The sequence below is a fragment of the Mytilus trossulus genome, chromosome 6 (genome assembly GCF_036588685.1).
Source record: "Mytilus trossulus isolate FHL-02 chromosome 6, PNRI_Mtr1.1.1.hap1, whole genome shotgun sequence".
Taxonomy (NCBI): Eukaryota; Metazoa; Mollusca; class Bivalvia; order Mytilida; family Mytilidae; genus Mytilus; species Mytilus trossulus.
Window position 1 is genome coordinate 84,632,701 of NC_086378.1, and position 25,393 is coordinate 84,658,093.

General features: G+C 32.3%; 2 protein-coding genes across 2 annotated transcripts in view; one reads left to right on the forward strand and one right to left on the reverse strand.

Moving 5' to 3' along the window:
- The window catches only part of LOC134722059 (protein-glutamine gamma-glutamyltransferase K-like), a 28,091-nt gene extending 26,339 nt beyond the window's left edge, over positions 1-1,752 (forward strand). Inside the window, exons 15-16 of the mRNA XM_063585499.1 lie at positions 432-568; positions 1,457-1,752. Of these exons, the coding sequence (XP_063441569.1) occupies positions 432-568; positions 1,457-1,616 (297 nt within the window). The 3' untranslated portion in view covers positions 1,617-1,752. The remainder of the gene's footprint in view (positions 1-431; positions 569-1,456) is intronic.
- A 16,801-nt stretch (positions 1,753-18,553) lies between these two features.
- On the reverse strand, positions 18,554-21,020 carry LOC134722060 (forkhead box protein C1-A-like). Its single transcript, XM_063585501.1, has one exon. It carries the CDS (start codon positions 20,245-20,247, stop codon positions 18,859-18,861), a length of 1,389 nt encoding a protein of 462 aa, XP_063441571.1. The 5' UTR covers positions 20,248-21,020; the 3' UTR covers positions 18,554-18,858.
- Positions 21,021-25,393: the final 4,373 nt, after the last annotated feature.

Consider the following 25,393-nt stretch of genomic DNA (forward strand, 5'->3'; position numbering starts at 1 on the left):
GTTACGCCCCTTTGAACTTAATTGTTTCAATTTACCTCTGCAACAGTTTGTCATCGCAACTCCTCTGAAACCACACAACAGAGTTTCATGAAGGACATACTATGTAGATTTGTATATCAAAAGGCAATTATGTTTTTTTTCTTTTTTTTTTCTTGTACAATTATTTTCCTTAGTTCTTTTATTTCTCGAGGGACAATGTAGGGATGTGGGTTATGTGAGCGCGCTCACTAAGGTTCTTTAATTGTTGTCTGAATTGAATTGTAGGAGAGTATCTGATAATTTATTCTGAACTTTCCTGTAAATATGTGTTCTATGATAAACACTTTTCCAAGAAACTGAAATAAGTCATTTTTATACCTGCAAGAAATAAAAGATTAAAAAGAGGTTTTTTTTGTTATAGTTATTTTGTAAAATTTATATGTGTAACTTAGGTTCCAGAAGAGGTGGAGTATGGTGAAGAGACTGAAGCAACTTTGACATTTACAAACACAACAGGGTTTAAACTGACACAGTGTGCCTTCTATGTTGAAAGTCCTGGCTGCTTAGATGCAGTAAAATTAGAACATACGTAAGTTTTGTCATTGTATGAGGTTATAACTGTTATTAACTTGATTATAAATACGATTTTATCTATATGGTTCCATTTGTTTTTACAGACTCATCATTGCAACTCGCAGTTCCATGATAGTTTTGAAATTCTTGTCGATTTTTCTAGCCTAACCGAGACATAGTGATCCTAGATTCCGTCGTCGACTTCGGTGCAGTCAACATTAAGATTCAGTCTATGGTTAAAGTGTTATGGACATTGATAACTATAGGGTATCACCAGTAGTCAACATTTCGGTGTTGACATGAATATCAATATAAATGTGGTCATTTTTATAAATTTTCTGTTTACTAAACTTTAATTTTTTTGAAAAACTAAGGATTTTCTTATTCTAGGCATAGATTACCTTAGCCGTATTTGGCACAACTTTTTGGAATTTTAAATCCTCAATGCTCTTCAACTTTGTGCTTAATTGGCTTTATAAATATTTTGATATGAGCGTCACTGATGGGTCTTATGTAGACGAAACGCGCGTCTGGCGTACTAAATTATAATCCTGGTACCTATTATAACTATCAAATCTACATGGAGTTGTATGAAATTCGAACAGAAGCGTTGATCACGATACAGTATCCAGAGCTAATGTTTGAAAATATTTATTTTCATTTTCCGCATTTTACTCCTAAATGATTTTTTTTACATTTAACATTTAGATTAGGAGTGAGGTTCAATTATTTTTTAAACCAACAATATCTTTTACAGAACTACATGGAGTTTTATGAAATGTGGACAGAACCTTGTTTATGATCAGATATTTAATAGAAAATGTATGGGTTTCTGTTTTTGTCTACTTGTCGTGAACTTTAAAAAGCATTAAGTTTTACTACTTAATTGTATGTATTTTTACAGGCGAACTTTGTTACCAGGCAAAGATTGGTCAGAGACTGTTAAACTAAAACCAAGGAGAAAATACCGATCGAGACGTGAGGTCGTGGCAGAGTTTACCTCTAAAGAGATTGTAGGCATGGAAGGCAACTGTCGGTTTAAGGTGGTTAATTTGATAAAATAAACTAAAACGAGGTGTGCTATGGTCTTACCTGCAATCAAAAGATGATCTCATCATTGTATCATCTCTTCGTATGGCTGCTATCATTACATACATTTGTATTCATTGGAATTTTCCTCATATAATAAAAATTGAATGTATAACTGTATTTTAATCGCCCGAAAGTAACATGAGTTATTGTTCTTAGTACTCAATTTTATCTTTTTTTACCCTCTGTAATGTACACTATACATTTTGTACAACGATTATTTTTTTTATCAAGCTATATATATGAAATAGTGTTCATGTAGATCATTATTATAACATAAATGGAACCAATTGTCATACACCAGATGCGCATGTCGATAATTATTATCTTTTCAGAGATGCCCGAGGCCACAATATTTGTAAATACAAAACGTATTCTTAAATTGAAGAGCTAATAAAACTAGGTATAACAAACAAAACTAACGCTAAAAGTCAGAGTTATTATGAGGGAGATATTTTCCTTTATTTCAAATAACTTCAAATTTTGTAATTGCAAGTTTGAATATCACAATATCCGTGTTTGAGTTTGATGGAACACAACATGGATTAATTTAAACTATTTTAAAGATTTTCTCACATTCCTGTAATGTCCTCATATCTTGAGTTCCGTTTATTAAAATTGAATTTAGTTGAGTATTTTTCCCACTGACATCACTAAATGTGTACTGTCACAGTGTATCGATATTTGTAGTAATTGATGACCTTATTACTGCAACGTCTTAATAAAGGCAATAGTAGTATGCAGCTGATCAAAAGTCGTAAATCGATTAAACTGAAACAAAACCGGGTCAAAACCAAAAATTGAGGGAAACGGCAAACAAAACGGAACATAGAAACGGACTATTTGATAAATAAATGCAACAGTAGTATACCGCTGTTCGAAATTCATAAATCGATTGAGAAAAACTCAAATCCGGGTTACAAACTAAAGCTGAGGGAAACACATCAAATATAACAGCAGAACTACGACACAACAGACACACAACATTAAAATGTAACACACACAAAAACGAACAATAATATAAAAAATGTACATTTTCCTGACTTGGTACAGGACATACATCAACATTTAGAGGAGAACTACGACGCAACATTAAAATGTAACACACACAGAAACGAACTATAATATAACAATGACCATTTTCTTGACATTTTTATTACAGTTTCTAAAGAAAATATTTGGTTAAACCTGGTTAAATGACTAGAGTAACCTCCCATTTGTATATTACTTTACAGTTAGAAGATTCAAATACCAGGGTAAACAAAATAGAACAAACCCCTGTATGTTCAAATCGAACCTCATAAACGCCCTCCGCTATATTCGGGTTATTGTATTAGGTAACAAATCTTAAATAATTAACGCTCGGGACATCCAGCTAAGAATAAAAGGAAGAAAGAAGATTGAAATATGAAGATAAACGAACGTAGCGCAAATATTGACGAGCATAAAGTGTAGGACATTTTAATTAAAAAAATGTTGGGTTGAAACTAATTTTGTGGCTTGCCAAACCTCCCACATTTATGGCAATGTTAAATATAACATTAAAATACAAACATTACATGATAGGACTACAATACAAATAACAACATGTACGACAGAGAAACACACGAATGATAGCTAACAAAAGATGCCAGGTTTAAAATTGAATACGCCTTTCTTCTTTTTATTGTTTTACCATTTCTAGAAATATATATATATAAATAAATCAATGAAACGCACAACCCGTTCAATGCGAACCTTTCACATTCGTTTGATGTGTACTTACTTTATACAAGCATTTTCATTCGTACAAGGTATACTTACTAATATAACTTGGTTCTGTCATAACATATAAATGTTCAACCGTAAATGTGTCAAAAAGAATTGATTTTCTAAGAATTAAGAATGGAACATGAGCAGGATTTGTGTGATACTATGGACTATCTCTTTTCTTTCATTAAAATTGTAGAATAACAGGTAACAGAAAATCGAATGAATTGCACAAGATTGCGCATAAAGTAAAAAATCATTATAAGTGAATGACAGTTTGACATAATTCATTTCCACGCAACACGATTTTTCCATTGATTCTTCAAAGCATAAGATCGGTTTTGAGTTTGTTGTTCCCTAAATGAGGCAATACAGTCATAATTTAGTATTTATCAAGTCCCATATACGGTATGTTTCATATGAGAATAGGCATTGTTTGTGGGTATATTTTTTTGTTGTTGCTTTAAACGTGGTATGAAATATGGTCATGACTTGTTATCCACATTCACTAAACAAAAATCATAAAGTCATCATAGATACCATGACTAAAAGTGTGTACGTCAAACGCCCGTTTCGTTTAAAAGAAACTCATTAGTAACGCTGAAAAAAACAAACAAAAAAGTACTAGGTTGGAGAGCATTGAAGATCAAAAGTTGAACAACGTTTTACAAAACTCAGATTAGCTAATATTTTCCTAATACTAGTATGTTATCCTGTCACATATATGTGCTTAATAAATAAAGGCAACAGTAGTATACCCATAAATCGATTGAGAAACAAAACTAATCCGGGTTACAAACTAAGACTGAGGAAAACGCATCAAATATAAAAGGAGAACAAAGACACAACAAAAACACAACATTAAAATGTAACACAGAAACGAACTATAATATAACAATGGTAATTTCCTGACTTGGTACAAAAACAAATGATTGTTTGAAACTGGTTTTATGGCATACCATCAGCTTAATCAGTCTGTAACCCTTTTTTGGAAATACACAGTTGATAGGATAAAATTCCTTTCAATGTTATGTTGTTAATGGTTTCTTCCACTAAACCGAACATTGACGATGGCTCAGTACGTGGTACGTGGCGCCGAATGGGACTTGAATTTTGTGTACACAAAATTCAAATTATATTTTGTCTTACAAAACTATGTGATACAGACTTGTTTTATGATAGCTTTAATTTTGTAATAACAAAATATTTTTGTAGATCAAATTCATTTTTGTAGAAAAATATCATTTTTGGAGAAAATATCATTTTTGTAGAAAATATCATTTTTGTAGAAAATATCATTTTTGTAGACGATATCAATTTTGTAGACAAAAATATTTGGTAGGCAAATATAAACTAATTTTCAAACACAATTGTGACATAACATTTTATTGTGTCTTTAAACAAAAATAAACACAACATTGAATTTTCTGACAAAATCTCAGTTTTGTAAGCAAATTAGTTCACAGAATCTAAACTTAATTTTCAAATAAGGTAACCAAAGTAAATCTGTGATACGAAAACGAATTTTGTCCTGACAAAAGTAGCCTGTAATTCAGTGTTTGTCGTTTGTTTATGTGTTACATATTTGTTTTTCGTTCATTTTTTTTTTATATGAATAAGGCCGTTAGTTTTCTCGTTTGAATTGTTTTACATCGTCTTATCGGGCCTTTTATAGCTGACTAAGCGGTATGAGCTTTGCTCATTATTGAAGGTTGTACGGTGACCTATAGTTGTTAATGTCTTTGTCATTTTGGTCTCTTGTGGACAGTTGTCTCATTGGCAATCATACCACATCTTCTTTCTTATATTTGTCTACCGATAGATAATTTTGTATGACAATTTCGTTAATCTAAACTCATTTTTGTCCGTTCAAATTTGAATTTCGAGTACAAAACCACAATAGTCCCATTCGGCGCCCATTAGGTGGTTTGAATTGGAATAAAAACACCAGATATGACATGAAAATGTTTTGGAAGATGCTGTGTTATTAATAGAAGTTGGTAAATGGCTTAGTTTTGAAGAAAAAATGATAGGGAAAAGCATAGACTCAGTTTTGAAAATCTTATTTGCAGGCAAATCAACAAAATTTCACTACTTCACATTTTTTTACCTTTCAACATATTTTTTTTGCATCACTGATTAGTCTTTTCGTAGACGAAATGAGCGGCTGGCTTACAACTTTTAACGCCTGGTATACTAGATGAGTTTATTTTAACTTTCTTGCACACAAAGTATACAATAGTCGCAAGGAAGAAATACCACAAGTTTTATCAAAATGTTGACTACGAATAAAGGCAACAGTAGTATACTGCTGTTCGAAAGTCATATGGGTTACAATTTACAACCGCGGGAAAAACATCAACTATAATATGAAAACAACGGAAGAACAGAAATACTGAATTACAACCAAAATAAACGACAATGCAACATACATATAGAAACAACATATTTGATATCAACTGTCATATTACTAACTTGGTATAGGACATCTTAAGAGGAATTGGTATGTTCAACCATATTTTATGGCTAGCAACACCTCCTGCTAATATGACTGTTTAAAATGCCGTTACAATGCCCTTATTACGAAACAGGAATATAGTCCAAATAATGCAAGACCACTCGGGGAAAGAAAAGCATGAAAGGATTTTCTTCTTCAGGAATAGACTATCTTAGCTTTACTTCGCAAAAATTTAAAGAATATTTGGTCCTCAATGCTCTTCAATTTCGTATTTAATTTGGCCTTTTTAACTTGATTCATTCGAGCGTCACTGATGAGTCTTGTGTAGACGAAACGCGCGTCTTGCGCAAATACTAAATTTCAATCCTTATATCTTTGATGAGTTTATATATAAATAATATTATTTTTCGAAATAATAAAGATTTTCATATCCCAGGCATAGAATACCTTATCTGTAAAGTAGGAATGTCTGTTTAGTTAACGCATCATTGTAAATATAGCGGAATTTGATGAGACTGTTATCAAAGTAAGAGGATTAGCGCAATAAAACAAGGTTTAATCCACCATTGTCTACATTTAAAAATGCCTGTACCAAGTCAGGAATAAGATAGTTCTTGTCCATTCGTGTTTGATGTGTTTTGTTTTTTGATTTTGCCATGTGATTATTGATTTTCCTCTAAGTTCAGTATTTTTGTGATTTTACTTTTTTCTTCACAAATACGTGAAATGAACTTGTTGGTAAAGTTGTACTAATTATACCTGTCAGTTAATAAATGAAATAAAAAATTAATCATTTGACCTTTGCTCATTCGAACATTATATCATTGTTTGTGACATAAGATATCTCAGATAAAACGTTCACAGGAAACTGTTGTCAACGTCACCTGCATACACCCAGTCAAAGCTGTCACACTAAGGTTTGAAAAATATTCTAAATAAATTTCTAAATTCATACGTTGGAATTCATAACGTGTCTTTCAAAAGCATACATTAATATTTCGGCTTGATATGTATACTTGTGGCCGTTGACATTTCACAAGTGTACATCAAAACTTTGAAATTGTTGACATTCCAATATATACATCGATATTATTTTTTTATGTAGACAGTCTAAAAGAGTATAGAGGTACATTATGATTGGTATTCAACGTTTGAGGCATACGAAAGTTGACCAATGAAATTATTTCATTTAAATTTTGGTGAATGTATAAAAAAAAAATCAACACTTAATTGTCGATTTTCTAACGGCAAATAACTACCATTTTCACTGTTCTGAAAAGTTAAAGTTAATAACAAAAATACCGCACTCCTTGGGAAATTCAAAACGGAAAGTCCCTTATCAAATGGCAAAATCGAAAGCTTACACACACCAAACGAATGTACAACAAATGTCATATTGATGACTTGGTATAGGCAATGTGGACTAAACGTAGTTGGTTTCCTGTCTCATTTGCAATCATACCACATCTTGTATTTATAATAAACTGGTTATATCGACACAACATTTTGTATTATAAACTTGATGGAATTAATATTAGTGTGTGCTCTGCTAGGCGAAATAATTATATATCAGTCATCCTCAAACTTGTTGCAGTCAAAACCAAAATGAGTCCCAGTTGTCATCAGTATTGGAAACTGTAGCATTATTATGACATCTTATCTTCTTAGATGTATTTCTGACCTTTGTCAGGTAATAGCTAATGTAAATTATTAAAGACTACATTTTCTACTACAGTTTATTATATTGTCAATTCACGAACTGTCAAGAACTTTGTGTAGCAGTTTTAAAACAAATTGTTGGCACAAATGATACATAAAGGTCTTTGATACTGTCGTTGATTATCATGCATATTGTTCTTCTTATTTGTCTTTTTAACCTGTACTGTTTAATCTATTTTGTTTATTTGAAATGGCCTAATATTTATACATTCCGCCATCGTGCTATTGTGCTACTGTCATTTTTGTATTACTACATGTCTTTCTGTTTTGCTTATGTGCTTTGTCTATTTGACACAGTTGTTTCTTTTTATATGGTTATGATAACACAATGTTACCCTTCCGGAGCACCTGAGATCACCCCCAGTTTTTGGTGGGGTTCGTGTTGTTTATTCTTTAGTTTTCTATGGTGTGTCATGTGTACTATTGTTTTTCTGTTTGTCTTTTTCATTTTTAGCCATGGCGTTGTCAGTTTGTTTTAGATTTACGAGTTTGACTGTCCCTTTGGTATCTTTCGTCCCTCTTTTAACTGATGTACCCCAATTTTTGACATTTTTACCCTTTATGCCTTCTTGTTTTGTCGCACATTCTTGTTAATATAATGGAACTTTACGCGACTGTCATACAAGTGAGAGGTTTAGCTGTTAGGTTAAATCCACCATTTTCTACATAAGGAATTGTCTTTACTAAATCAGTAATATGGCAATTGTTCTCCATTCGTTTGATGTGGTTGAGCCTCTGGTTTTGCCATTTAGTTAGGGACTTTCTATATTGAATTTCCCTTGGAGTTTAGTACTTTTGCTAACTTCTCTTTTTATAATTTCCTCTAATAGATAAAGTAACACACTCCAACTGCATACTCACACAAGTTATATCATAAGAGAGAAATTAGAAGATAACACACAAGAGGTAATTCAGCATATATACAGTTTCTCTTACAATGTTCAAAAGTACAAGTAATTAATAATCATTACCAAGCGGCCAATCAAAATCATACGTCTGCAAAACAATGATAAATGAAAAAGACAAACAGAAAAATAATAGTAAACATGACACAACATCGAAAACTAAAGAAAAAGCAACATGAACCCAACCAAAAACTAGGGGTTTTCTCATGTGCTCCGGAAGGGTAAGCAGATCCTGCTCCACATGTGGCACCCGTCGTATTGTTCCTGTTATAACAAATCCGGTAAATAGTCTAATTCGGTAGGTCACATTCATGAAAGGGAAGGGGATAGTAGTTACGACGTAAGGAAAATATCCGATACCATCTGTGAAACCGTTACTAGTATTCCATAATGGTCAACCAACTCGTGGTGGCGTCCGTCAATTTACGAAGGGATGATTTCAACTTCATTATTTGGAACTTTTGGTTTAAAAGCCTCCTTGTGAACAGCAACCCTCTATCAAGAAAATCATGATAGGAAATACAAGAACGGGAATGTCGCATCGATTGTGTGATATATACCCCGTATGCAGGTGCTGCTGGAATGTTGCTACTTAGAAATGGAAATTTCACAATTGGAAAGCTAAAATAATCTCTTTTGTCGTGTAAAGTTTTGTTTTCAACCGACCCTCATTGTCAATTCCTAGATGCGTTAAATGTGTTAAGCTGATACAAAACAATTTTTATTTTCGTCAGTCACATACAAAGTCAGTTTACTATGTTGGTTCGTGTTGGTAAGTCGTTAGTTTTCTATGCTGTGTCTTTTAAATTGTGTACTATTATTTGTCTGTTTGTCTTTTTCTTTTTTATCCATGGCACTGTCAATTTATTTTCGATCTATAAGTTTGACTGTCCCTCTGGTATATTTCGTCCTTCTTATAGTACTCACTTCCAGACAATAGATTTATCAATTGTGAAAAATGAGTATTTCTAGGTACGTTTGTGAGTTATCATGACAATCTGTGATACAAAGCACTTGTTATTGTCGTCAGTCACATACACAGTCTGTATACTCGAGATCTCTTCCAAACAATAGATTTGGTGAAATATGAGTATTTCTAGGTACGTTTGTGAGTTTAAATCGGTGATACAAAGCACTTGTTATTTTCGTCAGTCAGAATTTTGACACGCAACAGAACCATGTAGAGTTCCTAATGTCACGTGAAAAAACAGCAGAGCTTTGTGTTTTATCCCCTCAGACGTTTCACATTCTCTGCTATTTTGTTAAACCTGTCAGAATTGAGATTTCTGAGATTTGAAATGATTAAAAATTAACCTTAGATTTCCACAGCCGTCATTGCGAATCTAGGGAATAAAAGAAATTGTCTCACTAGGGGGCGTTCTCAGACTGGATGAAAAAAAAGCATTTTGCACAGAAAGAATTTAGGGTCAACACGTGTTTATATGGTTGCGGTAATTTTGAACAACTTTAATGAATTTAGCAGAGAAAATGGCAGTGAATGGCAGAAATGTTTGGAAATGGACTGGAAATGGCGATCAATCATTTAATGTTGTGCTGATGTATCTTCAAAAACACAAGTGTAATTGTCCATCAACTTTACCATTTTTTACTGATGCAATATCGCATGAAGATTCATAGTCTACATACTCGTGTATTTAAAAGAATGTTTTATTGGTCATGGGGTTTATGATAGTTTCTCAGACTAAAACCATCTAAACGACGATATATTATTTCTGTGGTTTTTTTTATTATATATTTATTTTCTAATAAACCAACATATGATGTATATGCCAATGAGACTGTATTGGAAAAATAAGAAGATGTGGTATGATTGCCAATGAGATAATTTGCCACCAGAGAACAAATGATGTAGAACATATAACAACTATATACATCGTACAGCGTTTAACAATTAGCAAAATCCATACCACATAGACGGTCCGAGACCACCATTGTCGTCCCTTGATTTTCGTTGTTCACAAATATAGTCCCTAGTGTTGACAGTGGGTTACTTGCCATTAATTTTTATACCCCTTCCAAATTTATTTCTCCATGTTCACTGCCTCAAATTGCAAGTAGGGGGATGAAAGTACACTGTAAAAAAATTTGGGTCCAGAATTTTAAAGGAAAGTAGTGATTTGGTCCAGCTGAAAAAGGTTGAAAATGAGCACTTCGGAAGCTGTCAAAAGATTTCAAGACGCCCTAAACATAAAATTGTCCATATTTTGAGTTAGAGGCGATGAAGTTTTCTATAAATTTGATATAATTTGTCCCAAAAGTAGTACAACACATTGTAAAAGTTTCTTTGAGAAAGCGCAGGTGAGATTTTTTTTATTTTCATTTATGTTCTAAAAGAAATGCACTACGAATTAATTGTGTTCTCGGACCAGACCGCTAAAAAAGGACCAACAATGACATACCCAATCAATTTAATGAAAACTAACGACCTGATTTATATACAAAACAAACCTAATATCAGACACTCAACAACACAATGTAAGTCATACATTCGTCTTTTGTTCGGCTTAATATCACATGGCGGGTGATACTAGTTGTGCAGGATCTGTGACAATTCCAAAGAACATTTGATCCACTCGTTTTTTTGTGGGATACGTATTGCTCAAACTTTTGGATACTTTTTGTAAGTTTTGCTTTGTAAACTATTGTTGTCTTTTCATTTTTTGCAGCCATTGTATAGTCTGTTTATTCAGGACGAAGAACAGGCAAAAAATGACAATATAAAGCAATCCAGAAAAGCACTTGCACCTATTATGACGATATTACAGAGACGAAAAATATAGCTATACAGTAAAGTAAAATTAAGTAACATAGTAACAGTATGACAGTTACAAGTAAAACAATATCTAAACTAATATTTATTGAGATCTACAGTTACGTACAATACAATCTGGAATAACCATGGTTTGTTCTCCAAGAGGTTAAGCTGTTTATCTCTTCGTATACGAGCGTTACTTCTAAATTACCCAAAATTTCATCGAGGTGGAAATGTTTAGAAACTTTAACGTTCAACCCATACATATGTGTACATTGTTTTCCCTTTGAAGTCTTTACACCAAGCCAGTTTTCTTAAATTAATTAGAACCGAATCAGTCAGTCAGTTATAATTACGTGTAAAGCGAAAAGTAAATTTGTCAGAAGCTCTCACTGATCTGTTACTCTCATTTCCACAATTTGCTAATCCTTTGACGGTTGATATGCCCACAGCAAGTATGCATCATCTATGCAACGACCTGCTAGATGCATAAAATGAAGCTAATAGATTGAACAAAGACTTCGGTGATATGTATATTCCTCTTATTATAATCAGGATGGTCAAAAGTTTGGAATGTTCTATTTTTCTTGTTCTGGTGATCTTTATTTATATTATTGCACAGGTATGCCTCTATGAGGTTGGTGGCTAACAGAGCATTAATCGTACAATAACTGTAAGAATTATCATGTATCTGAATAATCAAGTGCCATCAATGGAATACAATGTCCTTAGACACATCCCCTCAAAACATTGGTTGGCTATATTTAATCGTAATTGCGAACATAACACAATGAATTTTTTATTTTAGAATTTACATGTTTTCATGAAACTCTCTTATATAACAAAATAAACCAAAACAAAACATTATTCGATATTGGTTTATAAATCAATCTATTCCCTATGATGATTGCACAAAACAATGTTTTATGTGTGTTGTTTTCGCCTATAAAACAATTTTGTCTGTCAAATAAATCCTTGTAACCTGTTCTGTGGTAATTTATTTCTGTCGTATTATGTGTTTTCCATGTGTTGTTATCAACACTTCCCCATAATTCCTAATCTCTACATCTATATAGAATTCTAAATGTTTGCCATCAGCTTCAGAACATAAGATCACTAAACGTCTAAAATTATATACTGTTATTCTTCGTTATGATTTGGGGTGAGGAACTTGTTTGCTATACAAATATTTTGACCTATTGGTGTGGTATATGATTTTATTATTCCTCATTTGGAAGAAGGAAGTATGGTCGATAGCAAAGTAACCTTCTAGGTTTGCCATACAGGGACTTTTAAAACAATGTTTCTGTAAGCTGTAAAACTAGCATTGTTTTAACTGTCCAGCTTGCTCGGTTTTAGTGTTTCATTGTACATTTTTAAAGCAACAGTTATAGTCACTGAACCTTTGGATTCTTATACATTTCATCGCCTAATGACATGCTTTTCTGAAACTGCTTATGAAGTTATTGCAGTAAATCCATTGTAGGTGTCTTAATCAATACTTCAGTTTGGGAAAACATTGTTTATTTATAAGACTAATGAGTCAAGTCGTCGCAAACTAATGTGAGAGTTTGTTCTTATATCGTGTTGCTACAACACTGCCCCCATATATAAGTTAAAAGGGAGGTAGAACTGCTACAAGACGTGCATGTTATTAAAACTGTGCCACATAATTTATGTATCTGTACTTAATCTGGAACATGTAATGAAGATTACATCCATTTTCTAAAGCAATGCCCATGCCTACCAACAGTACGCAAACCATATGTTGAATTTCTGGGCAACTGGTCCGAGTACACAGTTATTTCGTAGTGCATTTCTTTAGGACAATAAATGAAAATTAAAAAAAAAAAACACCTGCGCTTTCTCAATAATATTTTTAAAGTGTATTGAACTACTTTTGGGACAAATTATATCAAAATTATAGAAAACTTTATCAATCAAAATATGGACAGTTTTATGTTAAGGGGGTCTTGAAATCTTTTGACAGTGTCCGAAGTGCTATTTTTTTTACCTTTTTCAGCTGGACCTAATCACTACTTTACATTAATATTTATGACCCAAATTTGTTTACAGTGTCATTTCACCCCCCCCCCCCTTCTTGCTATATGAGGAATAAAACATGAAGAAATAAATTTGGAAGGGGTATAACAAAAATTGGCAAGTAACACACTGTCCACACTAAGGACTATAATCAAAGGACGATAAATGTGTACTCGGACCAACTGAGGGTTGATGTAACAGATGATTATTTATAAAATATGTTTAATATTAAAAAAAAAAAAAAAGAACTTCTGATTACTATGATGGATACTATATATTTAAAGAGTGTCGAACAGCATGAACATTCGTATGTTTTACTCTTCATACTTATTACTCTAAGTATACAATAAAATTGAGAATGGAAATGGGTAATGTTTCAAAGAGGCAACAACTCGACCAAAGAGTAGATAACAGCCGAAGACCACCAATGGATATCAAATACTGTGAGAAATATCTGCACCCGGAGGCGTGCTTCAGATGGCCCCGAAATAAAAATTTATACTAGTTAAGTGATAATGGACGTCATACTAAACTCCGAAATATATAAAAGAAACTAAAATTAAAACCATACAAGACTAACAAATGCCAGAGACTCCTGACTTGGGACAGGCGCAAAAATGGGGCGAGGTTAAACATGATTGTTTGTATTACTAGTACTTTAAGTATACCAGTATTGTATCGAGTTGACTCAGAGTCTTTTTCTGAGTATATATATGCTTACATTCTTGTGTATCTTATTCAACTGATTGATTCAGATGAAACAAGGTGATGAGGGCTCAAAATCTAATCACCGTCACCCATGCACCACAGTTGCCTTTCCCCAATTCGTAATACTTCTAAATGGTTGTCTTCGTATTATGGAAATGTTTTAGACGTTAGAAAATATATGGCGTTGATTTCAGATCTTTAAAGGTCTTTTATTTGTAGTCATTCTCTTTTCTTTGACTCGGGCTAATAAAAGGTTCAATATTTTCTGTTGGACCTTGCTTGTTTAAAAGAATGATTTCTATGTAACATGTAGAATTTATGATTTTGTTTACCCTGAAAATAAATTATCCACGCCACATTCTGTGTGTGCGTTCCTTCATTCGTAAAAATTTCAGGGGTATAGTATATGTTTATTCATAATGCACATTTATATCCCAAAGGGCATAGTAGTCCTCTTTTCCTGTATATCATATGTGGGTTTTTTATACCCCCGCTTTAAAAAAAAAAGGGGGGGGGGTATACTGTTTTACCTCTGTCTGTCCTTCCGTCAGTCCGTCCGTCCCATGAATATTTTTCGTCGCATTTTTCTCCGGAACTACAATACAAGGATTTCTAAAATTTGATTTCAGGGTTTATCTAAGTCAGCTATACCGTGTGATGCGTTTTCAGATTGATCACTTGACAACTTCCTGTTTACCGAACACTTGTATGATTTCACACAAGATAGCCAAGTTGAAAATTTTCGTCACATTTTTCTCAGGAACTACAATACAAGGATATCTGAAATTTGGTTTCAGGATTTATATAAGTCAGCTATACCGTGTGATGTGTTTTCAGATTCATCACTCGACAACTTCCTGTTTACCGAACACTTGCATATTTTTACACTATTTATATTAATTATCCACTTGCGGCGGGGGTATCATCAGTGAGCAGTAGCTCGCAGTTTCACTTGTTTGGTTTTATTTTCCTGTTTTTTCGGTAATTTTTTTTGCTGTTTGTTTGGTTACCATTAATCCGGTCGTTAGTTTTCTCAATTGTGCTGTTTTACATTTGTAATGTTGGTGCCACTCATAAATTGTTATGCGATACGAGATATGTTCATTTTTGAAGGCCGTCGGTAATTCATTGTTCCTCAATTTTACGTCATTTTAGTATCTTTTGTTTTGTCTAATTGGCCATTATACCACATTTTCTTATTTTCATATTGAGGCATATAGCTTATACTAACTTTCAAAAAAATGTACCAAAATAAATTCAAGAATGATGAGGGTTTTGTTCTCTTTCTTATAGACATATTCAATCATAAAAAATACATCAAAATTTCCCAATTATGTACAATTCCAAGATAAACAAAACTAGTATGGTTTATGAAATACTAAACTGCACAGTGAATACGATGATACAAAATATAACCGACACAAAATTGAAAGAATATATAACCTTCCTATTATTTGATACCATCGGGAAAAAATCAAAAAAATATAATGACGATAAATTGTATTCTCCTGTGTGTATGGAGCCTATGTTTTTTGCTCTTTTTCCATGGGGTTGTGGCGACTGATGTTTTTGTAGGGAAAGCCTCGTCAACCATAGCAACATGAATTAGCGAAATCGAATATTTAATAGCTGGAGACCATATAACTTGTATGTTTCATCTGTTTTTTAATTTGATGGATAACTTTATGTTAAGGGTCGGATTTGGATCATCTTTGACAGTTTCTGTTTAAGGTATCCACAACATTTATAGGCTGAGGATAAAAGTTTGGCATTTTGGAATCAGTTCATTGCTGAAGACTGTATAAGAGAGAGATGAAAGATACATAAGTAACATTCGTGTTTTATATAGATTATAGATCGTTGGTTTACCCAGTTAAATAGTTTTACACTAGTAATTGTTGGGGCCCTTTATACATTGCTGTTCGTTACTAGCCAAGGCTCCATGTTGAAACCCGTATTTTGACCTATAAGGAGAGAGTTGTCTCATTGGCACTCATACTTCATCTTCCTATACCTATACAAACGTACAATTCAAAAATAAACTGACGCAAAACACAACAAAGAAAACATAAGACTGAGCAACACAAACCCTATGCACTAAATACAATCTTGGGTGCTCCGGAATGGTAAGCAGATCCTACTCTACATGTGTCTAAAATAGTTATCAAAGGTACCAGGATTATAATTTAGTACGCCAGACGTGCGTTTCGTCTACATAAGACACATCAGTGACGCTCATATCAAAATATTATAAAACTAAACAAGTACAAAGTTGGAGTAACATTGAGGATCCAAAATTACAAAAAGTTGTGCCAAATACGGCTAAGGTAATCTATACCTGGAATAAGAAAATCGTTAGTTTTTCGAAAAACTCAAACTTTTGTAAACAGGAAATTTTTTAAAATGACCACATTATTGATATTCATGTCAACACCGAAGTGTTGGCTATTGGGCTGGTGATACCCTCGGGGACGAAACGTCCACCAGCAGTGGAAAAATTATGTCTCCGAAATTGTTCATTTTGGTTATCACTGTTTCGTGGGATTGTGGTCTCGTTGGATTGTGGTTTTATTGTCGTGTAGTATATATCACAGATCCCCTTTTGTTCATTTGTTCATGAGAATACCTTTTAGTTAAAAAATATTAATTCTCCTTCTATTTTACCTCAATATTTTGAAATATGCTGTCTGCACTAAAGAACAATCTATTTCTTTTAATGATTGAATTTAAAGTCCGTGTTTAGCATTATATATAATTTTTTAACATTTCACGGTCGAAAAATTGCGAATCATGTATGCGTATAGCAAAAACTAATAGAATAGACTATTTTAAAGTTTTAAATATTGCGAGTACAAATATCTGTAAATCGAGCACTTTGAATTGCACAAATTAGCCAATGCACGACTTTTATATTTTCGATTAAAAATTGAATAATTTATTAGTTATAAATTTCAAAAATCAAAAAAAAAATCGACCCAATACATTTCATCTATAATTGTTTTTCAAAGTTGTAAAATGTCCGGGTTTTCTCTTTCTAACGACGCATACACTACAATAACTTACTTTTCTTTCTTATTATTCATTCGTTTTTATTTTCTTCATATCTTTATTATCAATTATCTTCGGATTGAATAGTTGCAGTTAAATAATTATTAAATTTATAATTTACAAAAAATACAAAACAAATATATTTCAATTTATTGTTTATTTTGTATAAATTGTCCAATCTGTTAAATTTGAACTTGAAATTATTTGAAAATATTTGATAAAGTTTTCGACAACATTTTAAAAGCAAATCAAATATATATTGTTTTGCAATAAATTGAGAAATTAATATAATTTTTAAACAAATAAAATGCCTTTGCAAATGAAATGTATTTACAAAAAAGTAGCAAATATATTTTTTTACATGAATAAAATGAAATTGACAAGTGTAGTAAAAATTAATTAATTTCAAATGTTACACAAAACTTTGTGAAACCATCTGTTTTAAAGGAGAAAAAATAAACTAAATAAAACTTTGTAACTTAACAACTTTTACTGACGGCCCAATTTACAGTTTTGTCAACAAAAAGTAAAATGTTATTTGATGTAATAATAGTTTGTCCGATCAGTTTACATAACATTTCCTGTCAAGTGTAGAATGGGCGATCAAATCTATTTCAGAAAATAACGGACAAACAAATAGATGAAAGATTCCGTCAAAATTGGAACTCAAAAATTTTGTTAATGAAAAAGATCAAATTAATTACTGTTTATTTTTGTTCAAAATAAAATTATTATATGATTTCTATGATATTCTGAAGCTGAGTTTTTATAATAATTATTTCATATTATAAAAAGAACTTCCATCGAGTGGTTCATAAAAAAATTAGACCTACGACTTTTTCAGAGTCTATTTTTATACGTATATGTTTCCCAAGAAGTATGAATTCGTGTAATTTCTAATAATATTGGTTTATATTCTAGTTTAAATTCTACCGTGTCCAATTTTAAGGGGAACTTCTATCCAATGAAATTAAAAGGCCGATGTAAAAATTCTTTAGGTAGCTTTCAGCTACAGATTGTATCGTGTATTCTTAAATCAATATTTGATTTTAATTTGTTTTCTCTGAAATTAAATTTCAATGACATTTAAATATTTAGTTGTAATTATAATTTACTATAAACAATTTGAATTTGTTATTATAATAACCATATAAATTCAAATTAATCTGTATTAAGAATATTAATAAACTTAACTATGTCATTAAATATTGTGGTAAACATTGTCTTCCTGTCGAAATTGTTCCATGTGTAGAAAATTCGATTCTTAATGGAAAAGAAAATTCAAATATTCTCTCATCAGTCGAATTATTGTTAAACATCTAATAAAAATTAGGATAAAGCAAATCTAATAAATATTTTAGTTTCGAACTTATATTTACACATAATTTGAAAAACCTTTGTACTACTAAAAAAGAACATTGATATGAATACAAACGTAAATTCAAAATTGATGTATTTGCACAAACAAACTAATTCGTTAAAAAAAATCAAATACATAAAAACTTTGGTTAAATATCATTTTAATTTTACACAAATATGCATGGATTCCTACATACCTCAAAACTGACACATTAATTTATAAATTGTCTTTTTGTTATCTGCCTGAATATAAAATTAATTGGAATGTTCGCAAATTACACAATCGACAGAAACCTGTTGACAACCATCTTTCAGCGCGAGAGAAATACAGATCAACGTAAATGTTAAACAAGCACTGCACTTATGAAAACTTTGTGAGAATAACCTCACACTCAAGTACATTTCCAGAACAAAGAACAAAATTATACATACGGTAAATAAATCTAGACAAGTCATTAAAATTTGCTGTATTCGCATGCATACGATTTGTAAGGGTTCCTAAATGCGGCAAGTTGGCAACTTGATTGAGGTGTTGTTTGACTCCCTTGTCCTAAAAGTCTTTGGCTTTCAAAAACGTCCCGAACACTTCCAAAAGATCCTCCAGGAAAATCGGCACCATGATGTGAAAAGTCAGCTGCACTTGAAACATACCATCCATTTGGTCTCCCATACGTTTGGAACATGCTTGGGTTGACACTGTTAGCAGACGATAGTGTCGCGTGCGCGTGAGCTGGTGACGGCGGTTCAATATTGTCCTCGTTATTGACACCAGATAGAGAATTGTTATGTTGAATGATAGAAGAGGTCGGATACGGATACCCTGGTCCTTGAGGTGATGTCTGACCACACGATCCAATGTTCCGGTAAATATCAGTAGGTCTCGAGTACGGAATTGGCGGATTGATACTCTGTCGTCCGGATAAAAAGTTACATCCACTCATATCACAATTGGCGGAATTTTGCACTAAGTTCTCCACTGTAAAACTAGAAGGTTGGCTTGGTTCCAACGGATCAGCTGGAATAGGTAGGGTATTGGGGCTCGGGCGCGATTCTAGCTGAGAATCTTGTAGGTTGTTAGAATTTTGAAGTTCAACGGGCTCCAACTTTGTTGAGACGCTAGTTTCTAAAGGAGGAGATTTTCTACAAATGTCATACTTATTAGGACTACACGAATTGTCAGAATACTCAGAATTTCCGCACTCACCGTTTCTTGCACTTTCATTGTCGCTGCTGTCGCCATGTTTCAAGTTTAAATCCGTTTTGTCATCATTTAAAGCTCGTTCCATATCTTTCTTCTTTTTGAATCGCCTTCTCCTGCGTAAATAGCTACCATTGTCAAACATATTGTAACTGTCTGGGTCCAAAGACCAGTAACTTCCTTTACCAGGCTTTTTATCATCTCTAGGAACTTTTAAAAAACATTCATTTAGCGATAGATTATGACGGATACTGTTTTGCCATCCTTGTTTGTTTTCACGGTAGAAAGGAAAACGATCCATAATAAACTGATAAATTCCATTTAAAGTGACTTTCTTGTCCGGAGTACTCTGGATAGCCATTGCTATCAGCGCTATATAACTGTACGGTGGCTTAACCATGTCCTTAGCACTTTGGTGATGTCCGTACGGGGAGTATGGAGACGGTCTTCCCATCGCCGAATATTGGTCACCATACATTGCCGCCATGCTGTTCACGTTCATTGGTATGTACCCTCCATGTCTGTAGTAATTCTGGTCTCCAAACAGAGCTGGCATCATACTTGTTAGACTTGGTCCATTCGGCAAACTAGAAACTCCAGGGCTGTGATGGAATCTTTGTAGGGTTCCAGGCTGCATATTCACCATTTACGAAGTCAAACGACAAATGTTTCGTGTTTTTCTCAAGAACGATCAGAATTCCTGTCGTTTTTTACAATCACTTATAAAATGTTTATATTGAAATGTCTGTTTTACACTTATTCTATACTTTGTGATCGAGTGACTGTTATTATAAGCAAAGATAGATTTGATCCTTTTACCCTTATAATCAACATCTCAAACCATTCTATGATGCCTTTCCAAATAAGGATATTAGCTCCGCCCATCCAATCAACGAGTCCAATCAAATCGCTGTTCTTGTTTATCAATTATGAAAATGGCCACACACATTGGTTAAACAGACAGATGAAAAGTTTACAAAATAATTGACAATTTCCAACGAATTTTTCAATGATGGTATACATTTAATGAATTCAAACTTAATTTTCTAATAAGTGGATCTGAATGAAAGATAGATTTCTTTAACCTAAACTGACAAGCGAAAAATAACAATTCACCTTTAATCTAAATATCGCCATGCGCTTATAGAATAAAATAAAAGAAGTTTCAATTTTTGATTAAAATTAAGTGTTAAAACGATACCTTTTTCGTCAGACTGAATTATGCAAAAGTTGCAGCTGAAAATTCGTACGACAGGGGAAAAGTAAGAATGTACGACCAGACTTATAAAAATCAACTTCTTTGAAGTACTTGCTTATTTAAATAAAGGTTTCGGGTTATTTTTGTTGAAATGATATCGGATATATAAATTAAAAGTCGACTATTGTAAAACAATCTGAAACAATTTATCAAAAGCTAAAAAAAATAAACTCACGAAAATATATAACGAAACTGAAGAATGCTTATGAAAAAATACTGTCTAAAATATGAGTTAAGAAGAGGGAACCTGGGTATTCATACCGTTGGCTATTTTCCACGCAGTTACTCAAATTTCAGACAAATTATGACAATAATGTTGTTAATTATTCCCACAGCAAGAGTTAGAATTATCACACTGAATGTATATCCGTTTGTAAGATAAGTAATAACAAGCAGAAATCATACACAGATGGGTTCCGTTAACTGACGAAGATACCAAATAAATTGCTTACACATTTTGACAACTTAAAAAAATGGCATAGTTGGCAAAATGTGCTTTTTGCATACCTCTAACCGAGAAGTAAAATTATTGATCTTTCTTTAAAAAAAAATACGAAGTGTTGAAATAAGTGTTAATGCAGTTTTCTCTAGTCGGGGAAAAAATAAAAGCTGACATATTCGATTTTAGGATCCTATGTTTCTTGCTTCAGAGATTTTTTCGCTATTTTGAATAATTTTTTTCTCTTAATAATTTAATTTGATGAACAGTATAATAACTTTTTTTTGTCTATACTTTGAAAAAACATTTTGTTGTAATTTCCCGTTTTGTTGAGAGAAATATATGTCCTTCGTTGTTATTTTATTTGTTCATTTGATGCAAAATGAAAATAATCTAACAAAGCATAATAATATGATATTTAGACGGTTTTTAAATAAAACGATATCTAAAATATAATGTAAGGGAAATACTTTCACCACGGGTTGCGTAAACCATTTTAATTGAAATTATGGGGGTATGCTGAGCTGGACAAAATCCTCATTTTAAGTGTCAAAACGTAATACTGAGACTGATGACTGAATACGGTGGTTCGTCATTTTAATTCAAAATGAAAGGTTTTGAAAAGTTGATGTGGCTATACATACTGTAACTTGTACGCGCCGTACGGGTCCGTTATCGTATCTCTCGGTTTATGCTCGGGTAATTTGATTCGGTTGTTTAGCTGTTCTCTCACCCATCCCGAAGCTGACAGGGGCTCCATGTAAGTGTCAGTCAATCGGTGTCAAATTGACAATAACTGTGGCCTTCGCGCTCTAAGTATTAAATTTTATGATTTTAATATTTAATTTAATTTACAAAAGTACACCTTAGTATCACTGCGTCTATCTAGTATTACTCATAATACTTAATATTTACTTCATGACAGTCCACACAATTTTTTGTACATTAGAAAAAAACGAAAATATTGTTAGCAAAGACATAAGAGACAAATTCAATTGACATATTGTATTTATTTATTTTTTTGCGGGAGTTTTTGGGAGGTGTATTTGGTATAGGCCAACATGTGAATTCAAAGAGGCATTTTGAATAGGAAGTAATACGGGTTTGTTGTCAATGGTCGGTAAATACAAAATGGAGAGTCGTGCCAAAATGTGCTTTAAAAAAAATATAATTTCTCTCTTGATTTTGATCTTATAGTTTACATGTCTTCAGCATTGGACCCGAAAGTTGGCATCGTTTAACAAAATGAATTTATATTTTACAAAAGGGTATTTTTTGTTTCATTTTAAATAATCGAAGTAAAATTAATCATACAGTAAATGATAATTCAAAAAATTATGTGGTCAACTGAAAACAAGACTGACCAGAAAAATGTCCGAAATTTTGTCATGTCATCTATGTGAGTGGCATTCTCAATTAACCAAATGTCCACTTAACCATTTGTGTATTGTATTGAAAAAATTAACAATTATCTCGAATGAAACACATGGACAAATTTCAATTATTATTTATTTTCAATTTCAGTAGATTTTAATCAATTTGCCTCGAAGACATATAGATACGATTAGGACTGTTTATATAAGGCGGAGTGAAACGGACGGACATTTTCTACTCGGATGAATTTCTTTGGAAATTATAGTCTAAATATCTCACAAAAGGATCAGTTCTGTTTTATTTTGTTAAGAGGATACGGTAGCTATACGTGGCAGAATACGATATTTTTGTGTCAACATAAATATTTTCCATTTCCACATAATTTGAATGAATAAAAATACATTCGACTATTATCATAAATGAAGAGCTATAAAAATTCATTTGATACTAAATATTGTTCTAGACTTGTTAATAGTGATCAAATTGACTCTGTTCACCCAATATGTTTTCAGAAACAATATATAATGTTTAAAGTCAACAAGTAAATTTAGTTTTCAAACAAGCATAGTTTATAAATCAATTTGTCTGCTCATTCATACCACTTAGTGCCTCGTTAATGCGTCTTAGGTACAATGTTTAAAGATGAAAAAGATTCACAAGCAACAGATTTTATTTTGTATATACAAGAAATTTCTTACTCTTTATCAAGATGGGATAAAAATGTTATCTCTAAACGGTGTTCTATCATTCCTAAACCACGGCACATAATATGTCAGAACCAGCGAGAACTCGAGCATCGTACAAACAGAACTATAGCATCATACAAACAGCTTCATATCTGGACACTATCAGTTCATTCCATCAAAATCGTGAAAAAAAGAAAAAAATCAAAGCCTTCTGTTTTAACATTTTTCAAAGCGAAGGAAGAAAGTATATATATAAAGATATAGATCTGTATTTGTCGTGTGGGTATAGTCTTTTTCGTGGGAGGTAATAGAAAGATTGTTTTCAATTGCTGAGGGATCTTAAAATATTGCAGTATAAGGGGAACCACCTGGTGTTGGAACTTCAGAGGTAAACCTCGTGTTTGCAAACATACAAAAAAAAACTCTCGTATACACATTCTGAAAAAATTCATTCCAAATAATCGTTCGTCTCCAGTTTATTTTAGTGCAACCATTGATTCTGTTATAGGTAACCCTTTATTAGTCTTCAATGAATATATAGATAACTTTAATATGAAGACAATGGATCTTAAAAACATGTTTAAATGACTAGTTTAAATTTTCTGCAGAAAGACTTATTAAATTTAAAAGTGTTATCAATTTTTTTATTTAAAGAAAAATCATTGTTTAAGTGGAAAAGAAAAAATATGTTTTCTCTCTATGTCTTTCTTGCACTCACTTTTTTTTTTATATCTCGTGCAATTAATTCTTTCCTTTCCAGTTAGCTAATGGATTGCGATAAAAGCAATTAAAAAATATTTAAAAAAAAACGTCAAGAAGAGGCTGCATATCAAATTCAGTGAAAAAAAGGAGAAATTAAAAAGCAGAAGTCCAGAGAACCATGCACGAAAGAGAAAAATCAAATGCATGTAGACAGGCAAGCGCACAAACAAAAAACATTCAACAAGGTGACACAACAAACAAGCGTTGTTTATTTTACTACATTTCTTTTTATATACCTTTCAGTTATTTCAAAAATATAAACATTTTTTTGAAACAAAAAAAACATGTTGTTCTTGTATGTTTTTACTAATTCAAAGCATTTATAATTTAATTCTATCATACAAATAGTGTGTATAAAGTCTCCTCCTCCAAATAATACTGCAATTACCGAGGCAATAATTTAACATATTCAGCTTTGAATCCCAAAGGACTTGCTCGTTTCTTACTTGACGATGTGTGAAAGTATCAATTTGTTTTATGTTCTCACCTTCAAAAGGCGCTCATCATCGCCAGGGCGCGCTCGATTAATAATCTCTTATTTATCAGAATAGATCAAGTCCCGGATGTATTTAATTTTATTCTTATTAACATCGAAGCATCACGTCTTAACAACCTAATGGGAGCTGTATGTCGGTCATTAAATGGTTCACCCAGAAATTAAGAAACACAAAGAATTGGAACTTACTGAAGATCTCCTCTGTTCAAAGAGATCAAAGTAGTTAGGAATTACAGGATAGACGCTGTAAATAAATCTATATTACTAATTTGATTGTAAAGTTTAGAAATATTTCATGATTATCCATTTCTCCAACGTCATCTTATTTTAACTGATAGTTTGTACTGATGAGCATTATTTGCTTAATAACAGAATTGAAATTGAATTGAACTAATTAAAACTTCAATTATATGCAAAAACAAAAATTTCAAAGTGTGTGGTGTAAAGTTAGAAAAATCATCGGTCTCTAAAAATTATCAGCACTTTAGGTGGATTAAGATGTCAAAAGTTTCCTGGGAAATTTTCCTCGTCGCTTCATAGTTTTCTTGGCATGTTCACATCATGTTCCAGATCAGATATTGATCATCCTTTACTGATAGATCAAGATAGCTTCCGAATGTCAATCATTTCACGGTTTTATCATTTACTTGTCACTTCGTATTGTAAAACCACACTTCACATGTTTTATAATATATGAGATGAATTAATTATTATGTGATAAGTTAGAATCTTACGCAGATCTTTATCGTTTCAATGTCACACTCTTATTTACTATAG